Consider the following 25,939-nt stretch of genomic DNA (forward strand, 5'->3'; position numbering starts at 1 on the left):
CTAGTTCTCAAATAACCTATGATAATGAAGTTTAAGTATTTATGACTAGCATAAGACATGTTAAATTATGTTCCCATATACGGAAGAATTATTAAACATACTACTTGTCTTGTAAATATCATTGAACATACATTGGCAGTTTCAACATCTGATTCAGTCTGAAACAATATTACACCTTATTTCAGCTGTGCTGGTGTGGAAGATCTATCGTAAGACGGTGGTGGAGGTAAAGCTAATGATGGCGGTAAACTGGTAGTACTTGTCAGAGTAGAATCTAATTTCCGAGCTTCATGTTCTAATAACACTGCGTCTAATGATGGATCTTGCGCTACGGTTCTCAAAGAATCGCCTAAGGCCTGTCTTAATTGTTGCATTTCTCGGCCAGCTCTTGAACTTCGTAAGACGTATAATTGTCGACGTTTTATTTCTTGATTAAGTTGTTCCCGCAGTAGTTGTATCTGTTATTTATACATTTATTCATAAATGTAATGTATGAACTATTCATAAACACTGCAAATATATAAATATAAACAAAAACGGATACCTGATTTTCTAAACGTAAAACTTGTTGACGGTGACTTTGTTCTCTTGCTTCTAATAATTTCTCAGCCTGTAATTGAGCTGCTCGAAGTCTTTCAACTTCTCCGGTCCTATCTCGACTAAAATCAAATATTGAGTGCGTGTGACTGTAACTTGATTTCATTCTTATAAGCTCCGCTTCCTTCTCTGCAAGTTGTGTTTCTAATCTACGGACTTTCAATCTTAATTCTCTGTTTTCTTGCTCGTAATGATCTATATCGAAACTCGTGCCAAGTAATTCCACGTGTGCTTTTTCAGAACGTTCATAGCTTTTGCTACGGCTAGTTGATTTAAATAATGATAATTGCCGCTCCAAATTACGTTTATCAGCTTCCAATAATTTCATCTAAAACATATAAAGTTAATATCTCTTCATTCTAGTTTCTATTACAAATACTTACTTTATCATTAAGAGCTTCCATTTTTCCTCTCATTTCACTTCTCTCTCTTTGCGCTATTTGTAACTGTCGTAGCAGTTCTTCGTCTTTGTTTGTACTTTCTTCCTGCGGATAAGCAATTATTCTCAATTGAGATTCTAAGGCACAACGTTGTACTTCATTATTCGCTAATTCATTTTGTAGACGAGTAATTTGATCCGTTAATGTTTGATTTGTATGCTTCAAATCGTTCAAAGATTGTTGCAAAAATTCTATGCGTTCAGATAAAATTCTGCGTTCATTCTCAGTATTTGAAAGTTGTTTTTGTAACTAAAATATAATAAATAACAATATTTATATATAATAATAATTTCTTGTAGATGATTTTATTATACTGATACCTGTTTATTCTTCTCATTAGAAGCCTGTAGGGTAGTTGTTAATTCCATAATATTGTGATGCAATGAATTAATTTCATTCTTTAATTCGCTTTCTGCATTGGATACTTTTTCTAATGTAAGATTTAATTGTTCTACGGTAGATTTCAACGAAGTACAACGTTCTTCTAAACTCGTTATTGTTCGGTTTTGCGTATCATTTCGTTCTTGTAATTTCTAAAAAATCAATACGGAATAGTATTTCTTGTATCTTAATGTAAGATTAAGAATTGTATAATTAACATACATGAATGTTTGCATCTTTTTCCTGAAACATCATTTGCAATCTTTGAAGATCACCTTCTAATGACATTCTTTGCAATTCTAATTTTGTAGCACGGGACTCGCTTCTGTTAAGTTCCTCTTGTAGATTACGTTTTTCATTTTCTACTTTGCTCAAAGTTTGTTTCAGTTTGTCTACTTTTTCCTGCACATTCATTCATTCATTATACAACATTAAACTAGAAATATTTATTTTATACAAAACAGTGTTGAATATTCTTACCTCGGACTGTGTTTTTTCTTCAGAATTATTACTAACCATCATTTCAAGATTGACTACCTTTTCACGTAATTGCTCGCATTCTTCTGTTTTTAGTTGCAAAGCGTTTAACTAAAACATATTTATAAGTAAAAGAACGAAATAATAATATCTAAATATATCTAATAATATATCAAAATAATATATCTAAAATGTACCTGCATTTCATAGCCACTCTGTTTTTGAGAAAATTTTACTTCTAATGAATTCTTTTCGTCCTGGAGTATTCTTATATTCGTTAATAAAGTGTTTATTTGCATATCTGATCTATTCTGAATCTCTTGACTTTCTACCAATTGTTTTTTTAGGTTACACAATTCCGTTTTATAATCATCCTAAAATTTAAGTGAATATGTTTTGGAAGTTACAAATTATTCTGATAAACATGTAATCTTTTATTAATTACCCTTTCACGTTCGATTTGAGCTACTTGTTGCATGAGAGATCGTACACCTTTTCTAATAGTTTCAGGATCAACATCAAGTATGACATCTCTAGTAGAATCAATGTGATCTTGAGCTGGATAGGAAAGAAAATACATCAATTGTATTTGACATTATTACTTGATATACTACTAATATATGTATTAATATAAATACATATGTACCTCTTGCTGGGCTCCACCTTCTTGATGGACTCATTAATTTGAAGGGTATGTTAACACTTCCATCCAATTGAATACCTGCAATCCGACGTAATGTCGAAGCCACGCTACTTAATTTTTGTTCAACATCTTTCTTTGCCATTTCCAGTTGTGATAATTGGGTATCTAGTGCTCGAACTCGTCCTTCAGAGCCCCCAAGACGTGCCTAGTTAATGCAACGAATTAAATCTTTCATTTCGCTTTTGCGAACAAACTTTTTATTGCTATTTTACTTTGAGTTCTTGAATCTGTTGGGAAGCATCAGCTAGACAAACTTCCAAGTTATGCTTTTGGTCCTCGAGTTTTCTTTCACGACATCGACTATCCTCGAGACGAACTACTAGTTCTTGTTCCCTAACTCTCCACCGTTCATTTTCTTCATCTGCACGTGAACGCAACCTTCCGAGCTCTTGTCTTGTTACTTTCAAACTATTATCAACATCCATTAGCTGTCCAAAAAATAATGATAAGAACAAATATTTTCTATTTTAAAGTACTTCATATCTTACCTGTTTCTTGACTTGATGTAATTGCAGCTGCAAACGTTCTCTTTCTTCTGTTTCGTTAGTTAATCGTGCTTGCAATTCTTTTTCATCATTTTGTGCTTGCGTGTTATTCTGATGAGATTTCTGTAACTCATCTTGAGTAAAATGAAGCTGTTTCTGTAATTGTAATATTTCTTTCTCCATATCACGAAGTTGAGCTTGAAGACGAGATCTCTCTGCATCTATATTCAATTTCATATCCTCCAATGCTTTAAAACGCAAATACACAAAATATAAATGAACATGATATAATAAAAAATGATTAGCATTATAATATAAATACCTGAAATTTTTTGGTACGATTCTTCTAACGTTCTACTTTGTTCTCTTTTTTCGCTTTCGATACGTTTCACATGTTCGCGTAATTCTTTATTGCTACTGTTATATTTTTCTTTCTCATACGTACAGTCGGCTAATTGCCTCCTAATATCCACTAACTCTTTACGCAATGTTTCGTTAAGATTTTCGGCTATAAATGTATATTCATTACCATAGGAATATTAAACATATCAATCTTAGAAGAAAATATAAAATCTACCATCTTTGAGCTTTCTAATAGTTTCATGCAATTGATTTTGCAAACTATCAACTTTATCTTCCGTCATGTGTAATTGAACTTGCAACTCTTCAGATTCTCTTTGCGCTGATTCTCGTTCTTTCCAGAGTTCTTCAATTTTTAATTCAAGTTTTATCTTTTCTTCATCAGCTTTTAGTTTAGTCTCGTCTAATTTTGTTTTAATACGGCTCAATTCATCGCGCAATTGATTTGTATTATTACGTTCCTGTTCGGCACGCGCTGCTGCTTCCCGTTTCATTCGTTCTACATTGTTTTTCTCTTCTTCCATTTCACGTAGAACAGTCTCTAATTTCTCCATTAATGCTTGCTGATCATGATGAGCTGTAAACGCAAAACATTTTTTAGCCTTTATTTTTTATGCTTTACATACATATTTACTACCTATAAGAAGAGCTTGTTGTTTATCATTTTCTGCTCTCAGAAGAACTTCCTCATGTTGTTGACACAAATTTTCTATGTGCTGTTGCATTTCATCTATCCTTTGCTGCAATTGATTTATCTCATTATCTTTCTCTCCAGTAAGTTGCAACAGGGATTGTTGAAGTCGTTTCTCTAAGTTTATTTTTATTTGTTCCTGGAAATTAATTCAATTAATTTGTATACGGACAGTCGCAGTTTAAATGTCAATAAATATTATACTTTTTCTTCATTTAGTTTTTTTATATTATCTTCACTATGTTTTTTCACGTTGGAGATAATTTGTTGAAATTCAGCTTCTTGGTCGCCGCTTTGTTGCGTTAGAGTTTGCTTTATTTCATGTGTTCGTTTCTCACTACTCTCGAGTTCCTTCATTAATCGTTCTACTTGTCCTTTTAAGTTTTCCTGTTTTATTAACAACTCTTTCTGTTCCTTTTCTAATTGTGTCTTCTTTACATGCATATTTTCTAAATTAGTTTGTGTGTCAAATAAGACGCCTTCTAACGTTTCCTTTTCACTGCGCATAGATGCAAGTTGCTCCTGTAGTCGTTGTACTTCTTTTTCATTGGTTTCTAAGAGTACCTATACAACCAAAAATAATTGTAGTGTAGAAAAGTAAACGAATTTTAAATAATTGTTTATAATATTCACCTGTTTCTCTTCATTGTCTTTTACGAGATCTTCTAAGTTTCGATTTATTCTTCCATTCATTTCGTTTGCTTGTTCTAATCTTTGTCTAACTCTCATTAATTCTTCATTTAATGTTTCTTTCTTTCGTGCCAAAACTGACAACTGATTACTTAAATCTCCACGCTCACGGGTAACATGTGCTACTTCTATTTCAATCTTCTCCTTCTCGATCTCCAAAAATTTTACTTTTTCATTCGAAGTTGCTTTCTCTGACTCCAAATCGAGCCTGGTCTGTTCTGCTTGAAGCAATTCTTTTCTTAAGGAACCCAGATCACTTTGCTGATCAGTGCATTGACTTGCTAATTTGTTTTTTTCTTCTGTTATCTAAATTTAATATATAATTCTTAATAATAAACATTGACAATATTTCGTAAAATATTACCTTTTTTAATTCTTCTTGTAATTGTTGTTTCTCTTGTTCATTATTGCTGCAGACTGTTTCTAATTTCATTAAAACTTCTTGTAAGTCTGATTTTTCTAATAGTACACGTTCCAATTCTAGTTCCAAATCACCTAAATGAAAATAGATACAGATAAATCTGTATTAAATAAATATATTATGAAACAAAAGCATTGTTTATAAAACATTACCTTTGCTTTTTTCAATTTGTGAAATTAATCCATCTGTTTCTAATTTTTGTTGTTCTAACATATCTTTTGCGAGATATGCTTTACTCAATTCTTCCCGTAAAGTTAGCAGTTCCTCTCTCATTTTACTGCATCTGTCTTCTTCTGAACGTAGATTTAGTTCTCTAGCAATTTAATTTTTAAATAAATCAGTTGATAGCAAATAAAGACAAAAGAATGCTTATTTAACATACCTTAATTCTACATCTTTAGATAGTCTACTGAGCTCACTTTGAAGATACAATTTTTCATCTTCCAAGTTATCACAAAGCTTTTGTAATTTGTTATTAGCTTTCTGCAATTTTTCGCAATCGCTATTTAAATTTTCCATCTAAAAATAAATGTTTTGCATTAACGTGAACAATAAAACGTATGTATTTATAGAAAAAAATATACCATACCATGCTGTTAATTTCTACTCTGCTTTTGTCAAGTGCGTTTTTTTCTATCCTTACAGTATCAAGCCCTTTTTGTAACATGTCTTTTTCTTGATTAAGTTGTGAGCAGTGTGACCGAATTGTATCCAATTCAATAATTAGTTCCTCTGCTCTCTTCTCTAAAGTTTTAACATTCTCTTCTGCGTTTTCGAATTGTTTTCGAGAAGATTGTAACTGTTCTTTATTGGTTTGCAATTTTACCTAATGTAATACATTATTGAAATATATTGTTATATAAATAAGAGAGTATTTTATAAGCTGTGAATTCTGTATTTTTACAATTTACTAAAACATAGAATATAAAATATTCACACCTGAAGCTCGTGTATAGTCAACTGATATTTATGTAGAGCTGCTTGTACAGCACTGATAGTACTTTCGGCAAAGGCTGGAATGGTGTTGCTTCTTGTACCTCTTTTTGGTGATTTTTGGGGGATTGGTCCAGTAGGTGATAAATGAAGATGAGGAGGTGCTTGAGTAGATTCAATTTCGCGAGATTCTGCATCTTGGATTACAGCATGTGCTATGTCCCTCAATGCAGATTGTAAAATTTCTATATCATCTTGTAAACGTGAATTACGATGTACTTCTGCTTCAGCCTCCCCACATCTTTCTTCCTAAAAATAAAATATAATTATTATAACTATTTTATATAACAACTATATCGTTTTAATTTCGATAACTACCAAACTATGAACATCACGAATAAGTTGATTGATCTTTTCCTCTTTTATATGAATTTCATTCTGAGCTACATCATATTGTTGTTTGAGTGTTGTTAATTCTGTTTTCAAGTCAGTCGTTACCTGTTCCTGTGCTTGTTGAACTTGCTGAGATATCTAAAATATGATGAAATTAAAACAAATATTAAAACTTATTCACATATATGTACCATTGGTTGCATAGCTGCTTGCATTCTTATAGCGAATCCTGTATTATTACAAGCCGACGAGACATCGTTAAACGTAGAAATAACGCTATTCTTCATTTTTAATAAGTCTCTTTCCGTACTAGACTTTATCTCTGCAAATAATCGTTTTACAGAAACAACATCACGCCAAAGATTTAATAATCTATTATGTTCTGAAGTATAATATTCATTAAAAGCTTGTTCTTCTTCTCTCCATTCCTCTTCCTTGATAGCCAATTCTTCTCTTAAAATATCCCAATCATTACTTAATTTCTGTAAATCATTTGTGAGTGCTTCATTTGTTTGATGAGATTCTTCTAACTGATCTTTCAAAGTTGTATTTAATTGCAACAGTTTTTCACATCTAAGCAAGGGACTAGTATTTTAATATTTACTTTGATAAGTTTATTCTATCTGTAAAGAAAGAAGATAATACCTTTTACGTTCTTCCGCCAGTTTTTTTAAAGCAGTGTCTAAATCATGAACCTGTTCCTCACGTATTTCCCTTAACGTTTGATAAGCTGCATCTAAAACAGAAGTTGTTGGAGATGTAGAACTCGCAGCCTTATTAGAATCATATACAGCAGATTCTGCCATTTGACTTTCCAATTCAGAACATTTTTGTTTGTATTGCAACACCTAAAAATATAAAATATTAATATATGTTGCAAAATTCATTGTAAATTCAAAAAGACCTACTTTGGCTTGTAAGCGGGAAACAAGAGCAGCCTGATGTTGTTGTGCTTGTCTGTATGTATCCAGACGTCTTTTGTAATGAGCTGCTTCTTCTTCAAGACGATGTCGTAATTCATAATTCTGTCTAACTAATGCATCTGGTGAAAGATCTTCTTCACTTAAACGATCTCCAGCACCATTTATTGTGCTACCTGCAGAATCCATTTTACCACCTGTGCTTTTTTCTACCTATGAAAATATTGATCCTTTATAAATGGACATAATATCTTATACTTGATAGCTTAGGAAACAAAAATTTAATAAAACTTTTCCTACATCAATACCTTAATAAATTCTTAAAAATTCTCGTGTTATATTATTTGATTTACAAATTATAATCACATCATAAATTTGTTGTCTCATTTTTATATAATTACAGATACTATGTACAATATTTGAGAACTATTTTTTATTTATTAATGTAAATGCTATTTATTTTTACCATACATATTATGTATTCAGTTTTGTTTTCCTATTTTTATCATTAAAATGTTGCATGAATTTTTAGTAAACTATAAAATGCATTCATCATCATTTAGTTAGGGTTAGGTTTCTGTTTACTGTTTACTGTTGCTTAGTAAGTGAAGTATGTACATACATTTGTAAAAGGACCTAAGTATAGAATTATAGAATACTGGGTGCATGCAATGTTTGTCTCTCCGTTTATTTAAATTGCTTATGCTTATAGCACGATTACCACGTATAATAAAATTAAAAATTACTGTATAATTAAATTAGATATAAAATAGTTAACAAGAATAAATAAATGTTAAGTAGTCAATGAAAAACTTTTGAAATAAATCTAATGTCCTTTGTATTTAATTATCAACTATAGAATACTTCTTAAATATTCGTTTAAGAAATAAAAGCTACATAAATATGTTTTGTCGTAATATATTTATTTTTAAATCCAGAGATTTCTCCGGTTAACTATGTTTCATTTTCGTTGCGCTAGCGCATATTAAATAATAACAGAAATAACTTAATAAGGTAACCAAGACTTATACCTCTTTCGTTTTATTAGGGCCTCTGAGAAACGGTGGTCGCCGCCTCTCCATCTGTCCCCTCGTTGATAATTGTGAAATTCCTTTAGACAATGGCTAGAACAATGTTTTTACATTTGCAATAATCTAATCATTAATCCTCCTATTAATTCCTAATTCTACTCCTAGACTTACTCCTAGTTCCTATTCCTAATTTTCCACGATAAATGTTTGCAAAACTTATATATTCATCATACTGCACAACGCATTAGTGCATATTAATAAAGTAAAGCAAAGCAATTTTTATGCATTATCTTCGATATAATATTCCTTCAGAATATTATTGCTTACGTTAGTACGATAGGAAGAAAGGAAGAAAAAATAAAAGAATAAACGATGAGAAGATGACCTTCATAATATCTAACTATACAGTACCTATGTCAATGTAATTACTGTTATACTAGATCAGTTTAATTTTCTTATAGAAGCAATAAACAAGGCTATTTAAAAAATATTGTTATCGAAATGAGGACAAACATATTTACTATGGAATTTTCTTCCTCCTTTTTTATGATTTTATTAAAATTCGTTCAATTTGCACGAAACACAAGAGTTATAATCTGGGAAAGGTTTAAAAATTCCAAAGAATTGCGAGCCTCTTAATTGCTCCAGGAATCGGTAGAGAAATCGCTCATAGTCATACTTCTCGATTTTCTTCTTTTGTTAGAGCTTTGTCGTATCCGGTATCTGCGAGAATGGAAGTAGAAGAAGCACGACCCTCTGCCAGGCACCGAATGGCACCAATCGATATGTATATGGCCAAACTGGCTCCTCGCGAGGATATCACCCTCCGAATACGCTATTCCAACTTTTCTATGACTTCGTATACACGACTTTCTATCGATGGAGCATTTTGGCCGATCAAGATATAAAATCAGAAATTCGGCGATTGATCGAAATTGGTCGAAGCTAAAATATATCTTCAAGGATAGAAGAATCACTTTGAAATTAAACCAATATTTTTTATCGTAACTGGTAAAATACTTTATAGTAATATCGTTTCATTCTCATGAAATTTTGTAGGTCTTTGTAAATGTTTCGCAACTTAGTGCGTTTTAGTTTGACGCAACATACAATTAAACGAGCTAGTGTTCATTTTCCAAAAATAGCATCTAATAATTAGGCAAAAGACAAAAAACCAGCGGTGATTTAGCATGATCAATTCTGTGCGCAAATCAGCCGGAGAAGTTCAACGTACGAGTTGAATGCAGCATGGGAAGCCATGGTTTGAGCAACCCCTCCTGAGAATCTCGCAGCTGTACTAATAATCACGACAAGATAAACCACGTCGGTACATTCGATGTTCCGCGTCGATAGTAATAACAATTAGCTCGTGTTCGCGCGGTGAACAATGAGCTTAAAAGTTTTTGAAACCCGATAATTTACAACTCTCGTTTGATCACGTGTCCTGACTCGAAGCGGTATCCAGTTTGAAACTCGGGACAATTACTCGTGGTAATTGCACGATATCAGGAAACATAGGGCGACGAGATTTACCGAAGTTTATTTAACCGACTTATTTTAAATAAGTTCCAATTTTTCTGTTGGTTCGCCGCGGTACCGAAGTTTTCAGTTATCAAACTTAAATATGTCTACATAGTGGTTTATTTAATTTAGTTTAATTTTATTTATTTATTTAAGATTAACGTGAAGAGTCCACTGATACAGTTGTTGTAATGAGATTAATAAAAAGCAGGAGAAATACACGAAAATAACTAATAGCAGAATAAAGTACAAGAATAAAATAGTAATAATAATGATGATCATATAAAAGTAAGAAAATAATAATGAATTTATAATAATACAAACTAGTCAATAGCAAAGATAACAATTACAGTATACAATTAAAGTATAAATTACAAGAAAGCAGAAAAATACATAAATAGGCTAATGGTAGAACAAAGTACAACAAGCGAAATAACAGTAATAGCGTTTATAAATGATACAATCAAATAATTTGATTCATAGAAAGAGATCGTCCAATTGGATTTAAAAAGTTTTTACGATTTAATTACTTTAATTCTTATTACGTATCTAGAATCTATTAAAAGTTTTATCGAAGAAGGGCTGCTTAGAAAAATGATAACAATAAATGATAATGAAGAATAGTTTAGCTTCGGTGCTAAGCAGATACAAGTCAGAGGTATAGCCCTTATCACCATTCCACACATTTGTACCTGTCTATACAATGAAATTGTATCATTGTTGTTAAAATAATCCCCCAAAGGAATTACACGGTGGCGCATAAATTCAAGCGATCGCGATAAATTGTCAAATCAGTAATCTGTGTGTGATCGTGGAGTTTGAACCGTGTCAAAGAGACGAAGGAAGCGAGTAAACCGGATTAAACTGCACATTTGCATATCTGAACAAGTTTTTACAGACGGCGGTTCCGTGGGTCATCGAGATTTCACCTCTTCCATCGTATTTCTCCTTTTTCTCACATTATCCCGCCGGTGATAACCGCGCTCAGATATTATGTGCATAGCCTTCCGCTGCTCTTCTATGATGGGATAGTTTTACCGCTTTCCTTCTTCGTCTTTTTCCCTTCCCCCTTCATCGACTTTTTCTTTCCATGTTGCATATGCTAAACGAAGTCGAGAAGTTTCTACGATTTTGAATTATCTTCGACATTGTTTTCACTCGTACTTGGCATCTATAATGAGATAATGGCGAATGTCAAACAGCAAAAGAAAAAGTGAATTGTCGGAAAGGCATTTCAGTCGGGAAGGTAATTGAAGAGATAGGAAAGCTTTTTTCAACTTTATCGCCTGATTGCTGGTACACGCTTTGAACCATTCGATTCATTCTTTTCCAGAAATTTCTACCCCGTTGTCCTTTCTTCTCTGTCAAACAATGAATTATTAACTGGTCGTGTGGTTTTCACAAGAAACATTGATCGGCAACTGTATTTTCGTTTATGATGCAACTTCGAAGAAGAAAGAAGGGGAATATGCATCTTGAATTCGTGGCTAATATTATACGTGAGTAATTTTTACACTTGATCATACTTTAAGAAATAAATTTGATCGATTAAAATATGATTACATATATATTATCAAAAAATCACTAACTACATGTAACAAATATTACGGAGTATTAGCGCAGCTAAAAATTTCTTCGAATGATATCAAAACATATCGTTACAGATAAGTGCATCGAATGGGCATAGCGTGAGAGAATCCGGGCTCATTACACGAGAATTCACGGTCACATAGTTTCACAAAGGGACGCCTATGTTCGCCCTTGACCATGCGAAAATTAACTTCGATTACATTCTTTGAATATCGAATCCATTTATAGCTCATTACACCGATGCTGTCGAAACTTCATAGGTAGATGAAGCGCGAAACTTTTTTTAATTGACTTGATTAGCCAGAATCAAAACAGTGAGTTGGTTGATTATAATTTTGGTAATCCAATGCCCGGGGTTTAATCTAGGCGTCTTGATAGAAATTTGCCAACACATTTTGCTTGATACAAAGTCTTATTATGGAAACGCTATAAATATGTTAAAATAAATAAATGAACCAATTGATAACTTAATTAAATGATTCCTTATAACCGCAATCTAGAACTTGTATGACCTTAATAGTTCTGATTATCCAATTACACTTACGCATCACGTGCGTAGATGATGCCTTGATGATTATCCAAGAGTAATGCAATTATATATTACTTAATCGCTATATCCATAGAGTGGAATTTAACAAAATCATGTAAAAGCCAACATGGTTACGTTATAAATGCAAACGCTAAGATAAAAAAACGGTGATCTACGGCTACAGCTTAAAGAGAGAAATAAAAATGATATTAAATATTAGCAACGGCCAATGTACAGTTAGATATTAGATTTCATACGCAAATTCATATTTGGACTCGGCTATCAAAGGCGCCTGAATATCTCCAATAAAGATTTTATTGTTCGGACGGTTTCATCATTCCAAAGATCGAAGATTGCGCTTTCTTTTATTGGCCTATCACGTCTTCGTTACAGATCATTGAAGAAACAAGCACGTTATATTTATAATACGACGTCGCGTAAAATTAATAACTGCTGTATCGAGAACTCGTTAATTAATAAGGACAGCGAGACGTGACGAAGCGAACGTCTTACGGAGCCCGGGGAAATTACCACGGTCAATGTTCATCGTTCGTCCGGTTCACGTGTTAAGTGATACGATTCACGCAATATGGAGAAGCGATTGCGAGACTTAAACAAAAAATATGACTTCACTATACGTGATTAATCGTGTGCAAATTAATTAGATATCTTCTTTCGACCTTTTTTTCTCCTTTTGCTACCTTTTTTACTTGTCTTATTTCTTGCTCGCATTTGAAATACAGTAGTAGCGGAGAAACACGAAACGCATAAAATTGTCGAGTTAAGAATGGCGGTAAGTTATTGATACAAATATCTATACGCGATATGTAACAAGTTTTATTTGATAATTTGCTTTCGCGTTCATTTTAATAATTTTAATTTTAAAGGTAGGAACACTTTATGACAAAGAAAGCGTGTATAATGATTACTTTAAGCAACTTATCGACCAGTTTTAAAGGCGACATACATACATGCAGTTAAATGCGTGAAGAATGCGTACTTTTCGCGTACTATATTTGATTGATGGAAGATAGATTTATAACACGCGATACATTTTATTGTACATCTATATCATGACCTTATGCAATTTTGTGTGTGTTATTTTTCTACTTATTTATACTGATATTCACGCAAAATAATTTACGCAAACTAAAAGGCTATTTGTGAACTGCAAATCTATCTGTAAAGGGAGCAGGAGTGCGGCTTTAAGAAACGCGCGACAGATCCCGATAAGCCAGTAAGCACGTGGTAAACCGGCTTGAGTGGGGTTGTATGACACGTGACAGAATCAACCCCAACCATGAAGTTCGACCAAATTACCTACTATATCTGAACGCGTGTCACCCCATCACCAATGCGTCACACATCTATGAAACTGGCCACTGGTCACCCTATTGCCACCATCATTAATTATTATTTATTTATATCCGTATGCAAACCGGAAATAAGATTTTTAACCGCATCATGCTAAAATCAATAAGACTTAAGAAGCTCGACAAACATGTATAAGTATATTCATGTTTTAATGAAAACCGAAAGCCATTAGACAAAAAAGTATTCCATTTTTCGCAATGAAACGTACAAATTAAGAAGATTGGAGTATTTGTAAATTTTAGTACATTCGGCGTAGTAATTTCTGCGTACTAACTAGATTAGTAATCTTAGGTAGTTAATGATAGACAATTATAGGTCGGAGATCATTATCCGCGAAACGATGGAAACCCAAGAGTAGCGGTGTCGAGTTCGTTTACTCGATTCTCCATAGTATTGCCCGGTACACCGGGTTTTAGTTAATGGAAGGAGTCAATCAATCCTAACTATTACGAAACTAGTGAACCAGTAGCGCTAATTATCTCATTTCTCTGCGTCGAGTTTATTGCACCTGGAGATCGCGTACGATCGAAGAATTTGTTGATTAATCGCGTGGCAAACGCCATCAACTCTGCTCTTCAGAATTAATTTCAGTTTGTGCAACGTGACAAGACTTTAATACTAACGAGCCGAAAAGAAGGATTTAACTTTCCGTCCGTGATAATATGAATTACAAACGTTTAGTTTCATTTTTTCAAAGTAATAAATTTGACCGTACATACGTTTTATCGGCAATTAGAAACTAAATATTGTACATTTCGTAAGGAAATTAGCTAACTAATTACAAAAAACTAAAAGATTTCGTAAACAACTATCTCCTTTGATTTTAAATATCAATTATAAGCAAGCGAATTAAATAAATATCGGTACTCGATTAATCACAGTGGAAATTGCAGGTCTGTTATCACTCGACAAATAATTGTACTAATCAGATAATTCGCCAATAAATCACCAAAAGTCGGCGAACAAAACAACGTACAAAGATCTGCGTGGACAAGTGGCATATACATATATAGCGAAATGAAATTACAATCGCGATTATTTTCTTCGCCACAACTCACCCGTGACATCTCGAGCGGTTTGTCGTGGCAAAAAGATGTCTGGTATCAGCGATAACTAGAATGAGAGTGTGAAGGTTGATGTCGGAGGATGGCTGGCGGCGATACAGTTTCTTCAGGGCCTTTTAACGCTCGAGGAAGTACGATTACGCGTTCGACGCGGGCAAACGGCTGGCCATTACTGAAGCGCCCCCGAAGTCGACCTCGACGCCGACCTCGACGCCGACATCGGTAACAGCGCGACGTCGGCGTCGGCGTCGTGATGCTCCACCACCCGATCTCGATCGCGTGTTTAACCGTGCCCACGCGAGCTCTCTGATTCTAGCTCGATCCACCAGAGATCAGGGATAGTTATTCGCATCGAATACCGTTATTTCGCTAGCACCGTAAACCTAGTTTCACCGATTAACCACGCCAGTTAACGGCTCTCGTGATAACATTTGCCATGTACCTATATCACGTAATTTACGAGAGTCGAACTTTCAAGCTATCGAGAAATGTCTCATCGTATCGCGGTTTATCGCGTTGTATATATTTATGGTAATACAAATCTCCTGATCACTTTCTATAGATTTTGTTTATAATTTGTGGATAGCGTGATTAGAATATTTATGAAAATGAAGAAGTCAACAAAAGGAGACTCGTACATGTATATTATTTCCCTTTATGTAGGTTTATGTAGGTATATTGTAGTCATCGAAAGTAAAATTGAGTTAGATTCCAAAATCCTCGGCTTATGTCAGATGTCTTGTTTCACCTGTAGAGTATAATGTAATAGAATTCTCAAACAAATATCTTCCTTGCAATTACTCGGTAAAGCAGGGAGTTCCGCATTATTTCGTGCACGCAGGGAAAAAATATTTCTGCCGATTCATTAATCGTTCAACTTGTCGTTGGAGGAAATCTGTGGCTGGTACCCTTAACATAATGGTTTCTCGATCTTCGTATACCTTCGTGGAAAACTTTTATCTGAGCCAATCATTTCAGTCACGACATTTAAGCTTCACGAAACAAACCGCGGCGACTCGGAGATTTACGATCAACCAGTGTCATCGAACCGGAAGCAACTATTCGAGACAGTTATTGTTTTCTCAACACAAATTATTTATAATCTTACGGCAATAATAGTGCGATAGAAAACTTTAAAAAATAATAATAAATTTAACGGGAACAAAATTTTATTAAATTTTTACAGTCACAAATGCCATCAACAATACAATCATAGAAGATTATTGTTAAAAAAATTATAATAAATTAATGTTATTTGTTCGATGTGGTTTTCCATAAACGTAGACTCGGTAATGAAATCCTCGGGAGTGTTTCGACCTAAACTTAATTTTAATGAAATTATATCCTATCCCACCGGATGTCACCCACATAGCTCCGTTGTTCTCGTCAGATAGGGAATCTACTCCTATACATGTGATCGTCACATCGACTGGTCCATATTCTGCTTCCACTTCCTGTAGGCGAATAATGCAAATCACTATTAAAAGTCTCCTTTTATATCTTCAAAACTGTTTATATCTTTTTGTTTACATCCATTTTAATTTCTTAAATCTGTTTAAACATGAAACTTATCGGGGAGAAGATAATGATAAAATAATGAAGTAATAAAATAGCGCGAAAGGGCACGCGAAATCTCACTGGTAATAATCACGAAACGTAAATTAAAAATGATATCATTTGATACAATTTCAGTAAAGGATCAGTTTCTCTCAATTTGAACTTTGACAAGCGTCAATGATGCTCGTGTGTCATAGATGTCTGGTCATCGACATCACCTTGAATTATATGTAGTACGTACTTGATATGCACCGATTCTGTACGATCTTCTGACGTCGTAGTCCCAGATAAGTTGCTCATCTGTCCTTCGTTGACACTGCTCGTTTCTGTAGGCGACAACGACCAGTAGGTTGAACAAGAGAAAAAACACGACAGATCTCATCCTCTTGTTACCAGATTTAGTCAATTACAACTGGATAGATAGTGATCAATTGAAAAAACACCGCTTGACTAATGAAACACGGCAATTGTGTTGTCAATTGTTCGATTTAAACATCAACAGCAGATGGAAAATACAATTTATTATCGAACAGACCAATGCTGCGTATAGAACTAACAACCAGACTGTATTAATAGCCGACCATCGATACACCGAAAGTTCCCCCTTCTGGTTACGATATGTATTTACTCTCGTTGCACTCTGCCGGACGCTTCTTCGCAGAGATTAGATTACAACCGTGGTATCTTACATCGTATTCCTCGCTTCTGTTATTTCGACTAACTCCATCGACCGGTTTCTACCACCGTGATTCAATCACGATTCAATGTACCTTCGATGATATCAGTAATTATACCAACTTTTTATATGCTTTCTCAAAGTAATTTAGTCTTTTTCTAACAGACGTTGCAAGAAAAAATTGAAAAAAAGACTAAAGTGCATCTGTTGGAAGGTATACCCATGTTTACATTAGCATGAAAATCGAACCACCGCGAGTTCGTGCGCTTTAAGTAGTATAATCTTGTAATAGCCAGACGTTACAGTGAGTTTCACGTTGCTTTAAGAATAAAGCGGAAACTTTGGCACTTATTTAAAACATGTTGAATATGTAAGCTCTCTTAGATAATTTTTAACCTTCGTTGAGGACCAATACATTTAGACTGCTTATTGTTGATTTGGTTGATCGTGTATTGTATTGCCAAAGAAAATTCATAGAAATTGTATGTTATATTATTATTTAAATTCTTTCTGCAAACAATTAAAAAACAGACAATGCAAATTTTAACAAAATGCGTGTATCAAAAGATATCGCTGAAGTAAAGGATTGTTCTCGCATAAGAAGCGTATCGATGCGTTGAACGTTCTTGCCACTACGAAATTAGCCGTAAGGTGTAAGTTGTGGCAGTAAACGGACCATTGGTATGCGAGTCAGGTGAATCTGTTCTCACAGTGCCGTACCTGGAACCATGTGGTACGCATTACCTAAGAAAATGACTTTCCTTATTCCTAGTTAAATCAAACTAAGAGCTTTCAAGCTTCCTTCTACCATACCTTTCATCTATAACGCGGCCACAAACAAACACTTCGACAGACTTTGATGGAAAAAACGTGAGAATAGTTGTTGGACTGAACAATTATTAAACGACTCTGAAGTCTTCTTTCGCAGTCCAATACCTTTTATTACTTTCCTACTTTTTCGAAATCGAGAGTTAACATATGCAATACTAAATAAGTCGGACAATCGTAAACAAAAAATAATCGAAGTCGTTAATTCTGAGAAATCAAAATCGTATGACGAATTCTTACAAGATATTATACAGGCAATCGTGTACATAATTGATAAATCGGTGATTTTACTGTTGAAACGAAAGAGAGAGAATCGTGATAATCGTAACCCTATCCTCGGATAACAGGGGTCGACAGCAAAACAAAAATTGGACAACTTGCTTAAAAAATAAGCCATTACGAATCATCACTTTTTTCTCCATAAAATCAGATTAAATGAGACGCTTCTGAACTCGGCTTGGTGACAGTTCGATCTGTCTATTCTGGATATTTAATATCTGAAAATTATTTTGGGAATGAAAAGTACTCTGTTTCGTTTTTCTGGAAAAATATACGTATTTTATATGGTTTTCTATGTTCTTCGCAAGCTTTCTATTAAATCTTCCCTCTGAATGCCGAAAAACTTCGCAGTTTGAGTTCATCGCATGTGTAAGATGCAATTAGAGTCCACATCAATTTTGACAAATGAGCAATTTTCGTTGTATGCTGTCTCCAAATGAAATGTAAACAAAAAAATAAGGTGGTCCGCGTATTGATTTATTTCACCGGCCGTCGTCAAGGAACTGCATTTCGATATTATCGCATGATAAGATTGCGTTACACATTTGGTCGCTCCGTTTTCCAATCTTCACCTTTCATCCCGTGTCATCACGAAAACAACCCCTATTTTACCTGTATGATCTATCAATGATATTTACGATCATTATTAATCCCCCGTCACATTCTTGTGCAAGGAAAATGTCATGTGATCACGGAAATCTACTTTGACCTAAACATACAATAGAATGCTCGAGTATAAATCCCTCATGACAGATATCCTTACCTTTATTCTATTGTTTAACAAATATAAAAGTTCGAGTAAAACTGATTCTACTCGATGAATTTCCTAATTCAAAATTTAATTGTAAGCATCTGAAAAAAATGCTAATTAACTTCTTATCGTGTAAGTTTTAGATAAAGAGAAGGAAGAAAGGGTCAGAGAGAAAAAGAGAGAGAGAGAGAAATTAGTGACAAAATTACATGTTCATTCAGACAGTTCACAACAGCTGAAGATAAAAATTTGCTGGAAAGGAAGAAAGAAAAAATGACGAGAGAGAAAAGAAGAAAACCAGATGGGTGATAATACCGACAGCATCTCTCGAACCGGTGACCCTTGCCTTTCAAAGTCCGTTAAGTGCCCTCCGGGTCATTCGTATATATAACGAATTATTTACTGCTTCAGCAATGCAATCGAGCAATCCGATTAATCTTGCTCGTACACTGGTCAAGAACTTGTTTGTTGTTATTGCTGAATCAGATATGTACATTCATGCATTGATCGATGAGTGTCTATGGACAATGCGTTGATCGATTACTCTAAGGCGATAGTTTTGATATCTATTGAACTTTGATATAAGTTTATATTACGTCAACAATACGTAACCGAGATTGTCTCTTACTTCATAGAATTAGTTTCTTGTTTTCCAAACAAGCCAATGACTTAAAAGTTTGAGTATGAAATTATGAAAGGAAGGTTACGTATATTGACTATTTTTGATGCAGAGTTTATGTTGTTTAATTGTCGATAAATGAAGAATAATTTTAATGCGTTATGTTAAAAAATATTCCGTTCTGAACAACTTTTATTGATACGTTCGTTATTTTCATAATGTGCTCACGAGTATTTACACGAATTTTAGTTAATTCGACTCCTTATAAAATATGAAATACTATAAATATACAGAAATTCTGCAGCATCTCGGTATTCGTCGAGAAATAGAAAAAAGTTTGTAAACCAACTCGCTCTTGAACGAGAATCGTTGCAACATCCTCTTATCCGCTTAGTATGAATAATAGGTCAATTAACATTATTTATAATTTATCGAGTTTGATGTAACAATGTGTAATGAATGAAATATAAAATATAAAATATATTAATAGTGTTTGTATGTAGGTATGCGCGCATGCTTATTTACTAGGTAAAGTTCACCGTTGAATCATCGGTGCTGAGAAATAAAAAAAGAAATTCGAATTGAATACGAGAAAAGATATGTGTGTCCACTGTACACGCAATATAATTGTACATTTGCGAAACACGGAATTTTCACTTAATTTTCTCAGCACTATAGCAGTCTATGAAGATAGGAACATACGTTAAATCGCAGCGCGCAAAAGTGGTTTGTCTAACAACAACAACGGCACGTGATTCGAACGTGTATATTTTCTTCTGCTTGTTCATTTTTTTCTTTTTTAATTCACATCCACTTTGTTTGTGATTTCAGCAGTATTTATTATCGATAAAGATGAACTTGACCTTTGAAATCTATAGATTTCCCGCGCGAATCCTCCCTTCCCTTGTATCGTTCGGTTCGATTTTTCTATTTTCAAGCACAGGAATTCGTTCGTTCGATCCGTATCTCCGAATACTGGCTGCCTTCGTGAAATCGCTTGAAATCATGCAGGCTCGTTTCTCAACCATTCCATTCTGTTTTCTTTTGCTCTGACTCCGTTTACGCGACTGCTTTAAAAAATGGACTTTATTAGTGTTCATTAAGATAGAGTTCGCTAAATTTCAGCTAAAATTACTGCACTACCGCCAATGGTGGATGTTGTACCGGCTGTGCTCGAATTATGCCTGCGAGGCGTCTGAATGGTAATTGAAGATGATAGTAGGCACAATATGGCAGTGGGTCCCAATAAGCGAAAAGAGCTTCTCGTTTGTCGAGTACGGTGCCCAACAAGTGAGGAACGGTCTCTCCCGCTGATCTTTTCAGTGCATAAGATACTCCATTCGGTAGCAAATGCCTGTCCGACGTAGTCAAGACTCCTGAATTTTGTCTGGAGAAGTGTCTACAGGGTTTCCATACCAATCGAGGATGAATTCCCGTGTGACAGATGTAGGGTAAGCTAACGCCTACTCGACAGCCGATTGGCACTAGTTCTCCTTCTTCCGTTACGGCTAATCTGAAGCTCAAGTGCCCGTTGATCCTGGTGCTAAACAACCGAACGAAAAATCTGTCGAGCCACTCCATTATTTCCGGATGTTCTTCAGGTATCAAGCCTCGCTCTTCGTCCACCAAACAAGTCACGTTGGCCACGATCTTCGACTCCTTCACTGTAGTACAAGTAATATAGTGTCTGTCGCCAGGGTCACGTATTACTATACAAGGTTTACTTTCGCTAATCTCGTACTGCTGGTTTCTGAATTCCCTTATAGTCGGAGGCAGTATCATCTTGCTTCGATCTCTCATTCCGACTGGTCCTGCAGCTAGCATCAAGTGTCTTCCAGTGGAGAACACATTCTGTTCGTACATTCTCGAAACATCTTGTATAGAGCGTAAAACGACATGACAGGGGGTCGGTAGACCTAATGTTTGACATCTTTGCAAAAGTTCCAAGGGATCGTCCAGAGTTGTCACTTCACTGGCACCAGGCACGAAACACTCACAACCCATTATCTCCAGGTAAGGTTTTGCCAAGGCGTCGTAGTAGGCCGTGTTACTAGCACTCACCGGAATATAATAAACAGCCTTCTCTTTTTGGACAATGTCTTTTAACGCTTTGATGTACTCGATCGCGTTTCCAGGTCCTGGTTTCGGAATTGTGTAGAATTTGGAGCACGCAGTTGAGAACTTTGCCAAGCTGAATAAACCCTCCAACTCGCAGATCACCACTCTAGCGCCGGCTTTGTAGAAGTTTCGTGCTAGGTGAACTGTTTGCACCGTGCTTCCACCGCTAATAAGAACGCAGCGTTTAGTACGAGTCCTCTCCGAAACCGGGATATAGAGCACGGTCAGGAACCATTTGAAAGTGGTCAAGGGAAATTGGAAAATTAGCCATAGCATGTAAACCCAAATGGATGCCCCGAGTGCTGGCGCCCAGATCGCATAAGTTATTACGCAGATGATACCTTGAAGTACTACGTATAACATGTCTACGTACACGGACAAAATTTTCAGTAGCAACGAGTCATTTCGATTATGATCCTGTCCTTGTGTTGGCTGAGCTTGATAGCTTAACTGTAACCTCTGTTGGTGTTGTTGATGTTGCTGCTGTCGTTTCGGTGAAAATATCACAGTAGGTGTGCCCGAATTGTTCGATGACTGGGAGATGTTCGATGCATTGGAATGATTAGAAACATTCGATACGGATCGTTTCAAAGTAGATATCGGTGATATCAAAGGCGGCGACGTAGACAATGGTGAACTAGGTATCGGAGGAGATACGCTATTGCTCCTGGAAATCGGTGGACTCGAGGACCAAAACCTCGAAATGTTTTCACTGGTACAGGCTGGCATTGTTAATTTTTTTCTCTTACTTCCTTGTGATTATAATCGAGTATAAAGGAATCAGAGTCAGTCCCACTCCATCTCGAATATAAATTTTCTTTTAAGAAACGAATTCATAGTTCGATCTTGAGAAGAACGATTTAAACTTTATTCTCTAAGTAAAGAAACATCAGTAAAAGATTAATTGTTTTCGATGTATGACTTGAGAGACGAGCAAGTGTGATTATTGGCAAAGAGTCCAGTCGAAAGAGAACTTATACGAGGCACGTGTATGTTACTCGCGAAGCGAACACTGATCCTTTAGCTCAAATTTTTCGTGTAATTTGTCAACGAATTTGCCGGTATGCACACACAGCTTTAACTGAGGCCGGTCCTCTGGTCTCTTGGTCTCTTATGCGCTCTGCATCTCGGACGCACTATGAACCGAGGTCTTATCTAATCGTGCAGCCTCAGACATCGCGACTAAAAGAAGGAATCGAGTCCTCACTCTGATCAGCGTCTCGTCATATATTTCCATTTCTTTCTTTTTTCTTCTTTTTTTTTGTTATTGTTGCTACAAAATTACATTAAGAACAGTTGAGTAAATAATAATTGTGGAGAAATATAGCGATTAAACATCTAGACAAAAATTTATAAACATATTAGAAAAAAAAGAACGATGGTTATTAGGTATTTATAAAATATTAACAAATGTATTTTATATTCCTTTTTCTATTATATATCCTTTAACAATAACTTACCTATTATTTTATGTTTAAAATTTCATTTCGGCGTAGGATGATGTGTAAGCTATACACGAGAATTAAAATTATTGTAACCTTTTCAATGTGTTAATTATATATAATTATTTATACAATTGATTATATCATAACTAAGATGATGTAATATATAAAAATAATGATGGATCACGATATTAGTATGACAAGCTGAAAATTTCTTTTTTAATAAATTTGAATTTTTATCGGGTATTTATCAAAAATTTGTATTTTCTCTTTCCAATACACTGTTTATTTTTATTATCTCAATTACATTCATAACTTGTAACACAGTCGTCATTATTGTTTGCGTTCCATATACTATATATATAAGTACAAATAAATAAGTACAAAGCCGGTTTTAGTGCCAGGTTGAGTTTCAAAAGATATTGTATGACACTGACACATTTTTTTACTGAAATTTTAATTAATAATATATATAATATATATATTACACTATGTATTATTCGAATAAAATTTTGTAAGACTAGCTATCTAAGATAGATAAGGTTAAATAAGGAATTAAAATATAATAAATCATTGTTTGTTCAAGAAAAATGAAACGATGAAAAGCAATCACTAAAGGCAAAACAGTACTTTCACCATTCCTCTACGTCTATGGTCAAAAGAATTTAAATGCGAGTAAACTGTCAACCGTCAACACGAACGTCAGGTTACGTTGAATACACGACTATGTTTGAATATTAATTCTCTTCATCAAATAATTATAGCCGTGTTTAATATTTCCACTTCATAAAATGTCACAAACACCAAAAGCCAAAAAGTAAGGAATTTCTTTATTTTAATTTCTCTTAGTTAAATATTTGAAATATAAATTTGATACGAATTTGACATTCATACGTTTAAAATGTTTGCTATTTTGATTTAAATTGAAGTACTTAGGTATGATTCTGATAAAACAATATAATAATTCTTTTAGTAGTATTTGTTTATTATATTGGACTTTCATCTGCTACAATCTTAAAATTAGATAAACATTTAGTAACAATTATCATACTTATTTCTGTTATTGACATATTATTTACTTATAGTTTATTTCTTCTATTTATACACAAAGAATAAGTTTAAAACACTATAGAATGTTTACGCCTCTTTAAGGTTTTCTTTTATCTTTTTTCGTTTCTTATAAATTTCTTATTTGAGTGAGAAAATTTTGTTTCTTTTTCAGAGAAACGAAAAGTGCTGGGACTCAAACCAGTAAAACTAATACTGTGTTAGAAATAGCAAATTTGCAAGAACAAGTAAAGCTTCTTACAATTGAAGTTCAGCATTTAAGGAAATATATTTTTGAAACTCCTGAAACAGTTCAAAAATCTAGAACCCCAAGTCCAGAAAATATTAATAATGTAGATGAATTTAATCAAACAATACAAAATCAAAGTGCATGGAAAAAGAATACAAAGATAATACAGCATGGTTGTAGTTGTAAAACAAAATGTTCTTCCAAGATTTGTGGTTGTGTAAAAAAAAATATTCAATGTACAGAATGGTGTAAATGTAATAATAACGTTTGTGTTAATCAGGTAAATAATTGTTTCTTTTCATTCTTCTTTCTTGATTAATGTATAGAACTTTTGTTATTATATATTCTGTATATTATGTATTAAATTAAAAATATATGATTTTCTAGAAACATGAAAACATAGATCAAAACAAAGAAAATTTAGAATATAATGAATTAACACATGAAAACATAGAAAAACCACAAAAAGAAAATAAACATATATTAAATGTTAATGTACATAAAAGTCTGTTTAGTCCAGATGTAACAATGCAGGAGACAGAACCTAATGTGGAGCAATTTAGATCTACATCTCTATACTTTGGCAATCCTAAAAGATTAACATTTCAGGCGTCAGATGATGAACAGCAACCGAAAGACAAAGATAGAAAATCAAAAAATAAAACTACTCAAAAAAAGAAAAATAGTATCAGGAAAAACAATCTTAAAGTAAATAACTCTGAGACTAATCAAAGGCATAGATCTACATCTAATGAAGACATACGAAGATCAGATAATATAAAAATAGAGAAGTATGCATTAAAAAAATGTATCTCTAGCGATATTCAGACAAACGAGGAATTTAAACAAATAAGCAAATGTAAAATTAATTATGTTCAAAACATAAAACATGGTATGGTATCTCTGAGACGTCCTCAGCAAAGATCTAAAAAAGTTGAAGAAATAGCAACTAGCAGTACTGTTGATTCAAAAGGTAAGAAATTCATTCAAAACATGAAATTATAATTCTGCATAATTATTCAATTAAAAGTTATGTTTACAGAGGAAACAGATTCTCCATCAATAGAAAATAATACAGAAGAAATGATAAAAAATAAATCACTTGACATAAACCAAGTATTGCACTTAATTAATATATATAATTAATTCAATAGATATACTATTAAACATGGTTTTTTTATTTCTTTAGGACAGTAATGATGATTTTGATCCTATGAAACCTAAACGTGAACTAGCTAGAACACCAGTTCGTGATAATAGCATAGAAACAGTACTTTGTAATACTATTGATAAGTCATTGGCCACGTCCATTATTTCCGCAGAAGAAGAACCTGTCATTCCTGCAGGTAAGTAATCTTGTCACCTAGTCTATAAAATATTGACAGTTCCATTCACTTCTATCAATATTAGATATAACAATATATATATGGAATTAAATACTTTACTTTTGTTGTTTTAGAATTCAACTATGCCCAAGTGGATTGGGAAAAATATCAAGCTCAGCTTATTGCATGTAATAAATGCCATAGAAAGTTCCATCCATTCAGAATTAAGAAACATGAATCCTGCTGTAAAAAAATGTGATCTGTAATTTTGACATATGGATATGTTTTCAATTTTTATATTAATATTTGCAGTATAAGTAAACAACATATAATTTTGTTATATTTACAAATATTAGACAGGTTTGATAATAAAATAAATTTCTTACAACTTTGGCCCATTTAATATAATTCTACTATCAGAATCTACTATACAATGTTTTTCAAATA

The 25,939-nt window shown here is 33.8% G+C and overlaps 3 protein-coding genes across 7 annotated transcripts; 1 reads left to right on the forward strand and 2 right to left on the reverse strand.

Annotated features, from left to right (window-relative positions):
* Positions 1-104: 104 nt before the first annotated feature.
* Positions 105-14,776, reverse strand: Root (ciliary rootlet coiled-coil, rootletin). 3 transcript variants are annotated; one of them, XM_069123934.1, is made up of 27 exons: positions 14,595-14,776; positions 8,523-8,615; positions 7,480-7,704; positions 7,217-7,419; positions 6,763-7,144; positions 6,557-6,709; positions 6,185-6,487; positions 5,835-6,071; positions 5,628-5,764; positions 5,398-5,558; positions 5,189-5,319; positions 4,768-5,130; positions 4,339-4,698; positions 4,081-4,273; positions 3,661-4,020; positions 3,406-3,591; positions 3,087-3,331; positions 2,811-3,026; positions 2,542-2,743; positions 2,341-2,453; positions 2,093-2,269; positions 1,899-2,006; positions 1,641-1,820; positions 1,358-1,570; positions 981-1,082; positions 545-925; positions 105-458 (listed from the first exon to the last, which is right to left on the reverse strand). In XM_069123934.1, exons 1-27 carry the CDS (start codon positions 14,601-14,603, stop codon positions 177-179), a joined length of 5,715 nt encoding a protein of 1,904 aa, XP_068980035.1. In that variant the 5' UTR covers positions 14,604-14,776; the 3' UTR covers positions 105-176. The 3 variants fall into 3 exon arrangements, with proteins under 3 accessions (XP_068980035.1, XP_068980033.1, XP_068980034.1); XM_069123932.1 differs by having other exon boundaries at positions 981-1,286; positions 14,595-14,775; XM_069123933.1 differs by lacking the exons at positions 8,523-8,615; positions 14,595-14,776 and adding an exon at positions 7,800-8,098 and having other exon boundaries at positions 981-1,286.
* Positions 14,777-19,484: 4,708 nt separating this feature from the next.
* On the reverse strand, positions 19,485-22,515 carry LOC138185182 (uncharacterized). The gene has a single exon (XM_069123935.1). It carries the CDS (start codon positions 22,155-22,157, stop codon positions 20,442-20,444), a length of 1,716 nt encoding a protein of 571 aa, XP_068980036.1. The 5' UTR covers positions 22,158-22,515; the 3' UTR covers positions 19,485-20,441.
* On the forward strand, positions 22,009-25,880 carry LOC138185183 (putative histone-lysine N-methyltransferase 1). Of its 3 annotated transcripts, none has more exons than XM_069123936.1 (7): positions 22,009-22,143; positions 23,457-23,687; positions 24,093-24,447; positions 24,555-25,140; positions 25,210-25,283; positions 25,357-25,513; positions 25,627-25,880. In XM_069123936.1, exons 2-7 carry the CDS (start codon positions 23,662-23,664, stop codon positions 25,749-25,751), a joined length of 1,323 nt encoding a protein of 440 aa, XP_068980037.1. In that variant the 5' UTR covers positions 22,009-22,143; positions 23,457-23,661; the 3' UTR covers positions 25,752-25,880. The 3 variants fall into 3 exon arrangements, with proteins under 3 accessions (XP_068980037.1, XP_068980038.1, XP_068980039.1); XM_069123937.1 differs by lacking the exon at positions 22,009-22,143 and adding an exon at positions 22,589-22,817; XM_069123938.1 differs by lacking the exon at positions 22,009-22,143 and adding an exon at positions 23,093-23,113.
* Positions 25,881-25,939: the final 59 nt, after the last annotated feature.

The sequence above is a fragment of the Bombus flavifrons genome, chromosome 11 (genome assembly GCF_040668555.2).
Source record: "Bombus flavifrons isolate JBK064 chromosome 11, iyBomFlav1_principal, whole genome shotgun sequence".
Lineage (NCBI taxonomy): Eukaryota > Metazoa > Arthropoda > Insecta > Hymenoptera > Apidae > Bombus > Bombus flavifrons.

What these genes read in the sequence shown, in the direction of transcription:
- LOC138185183 (XM_069123936.1), top strand. Translation starts at nt 23,662, where the DNA reads ATGTCACAAACACCAAAAGCCAAAAA. An exon ending in CAAACACCAAAAGCCAAAAA is followed by an intron (nt 23,688 to 24,092) that starts GTAAGGAATTTC and finishes TTTCTTTTTCAG; the next exon opens with AGAAACGAAAAGTGCTGGGA. An exon ending in CAGTACTGTTGATTCAAAAG is followed by an intron (nt 25,141 to 25,209) that starts GTAAGAAATTCA and finishes TTATGTTTACAG; the next exon opens with AGGAAACAGATTCTCCATCA.
- LOC138185182 (XM_069123935.1), bottom strand. Translation starts at nt 22,157, where the DNA reads ATGCCAGCCTGTACCAGTGAAAACATTTCGAGGTTTTGGTCCTCGAGT.
- Root (XM_069123932.1), bottom strand. An exon ending in CTGGCGGAAGAACGTAAAAG is followed by an intron (nt 7,145 to 7,216) that starts GTATTATCTTCT and finishes TCCCTTGCTTAG; the next exon opens with ATGTGAAAAACTGTTGCAAT. An exon ending in AGAGTGGCTATGAAATGCAG is followed by an intron (nt 2,007 to 2,092) that starts GTACATTTTAGA and finishes AATATGTTTTAG; the next exon opens with TTAAACGCTTTGCAACTAAA.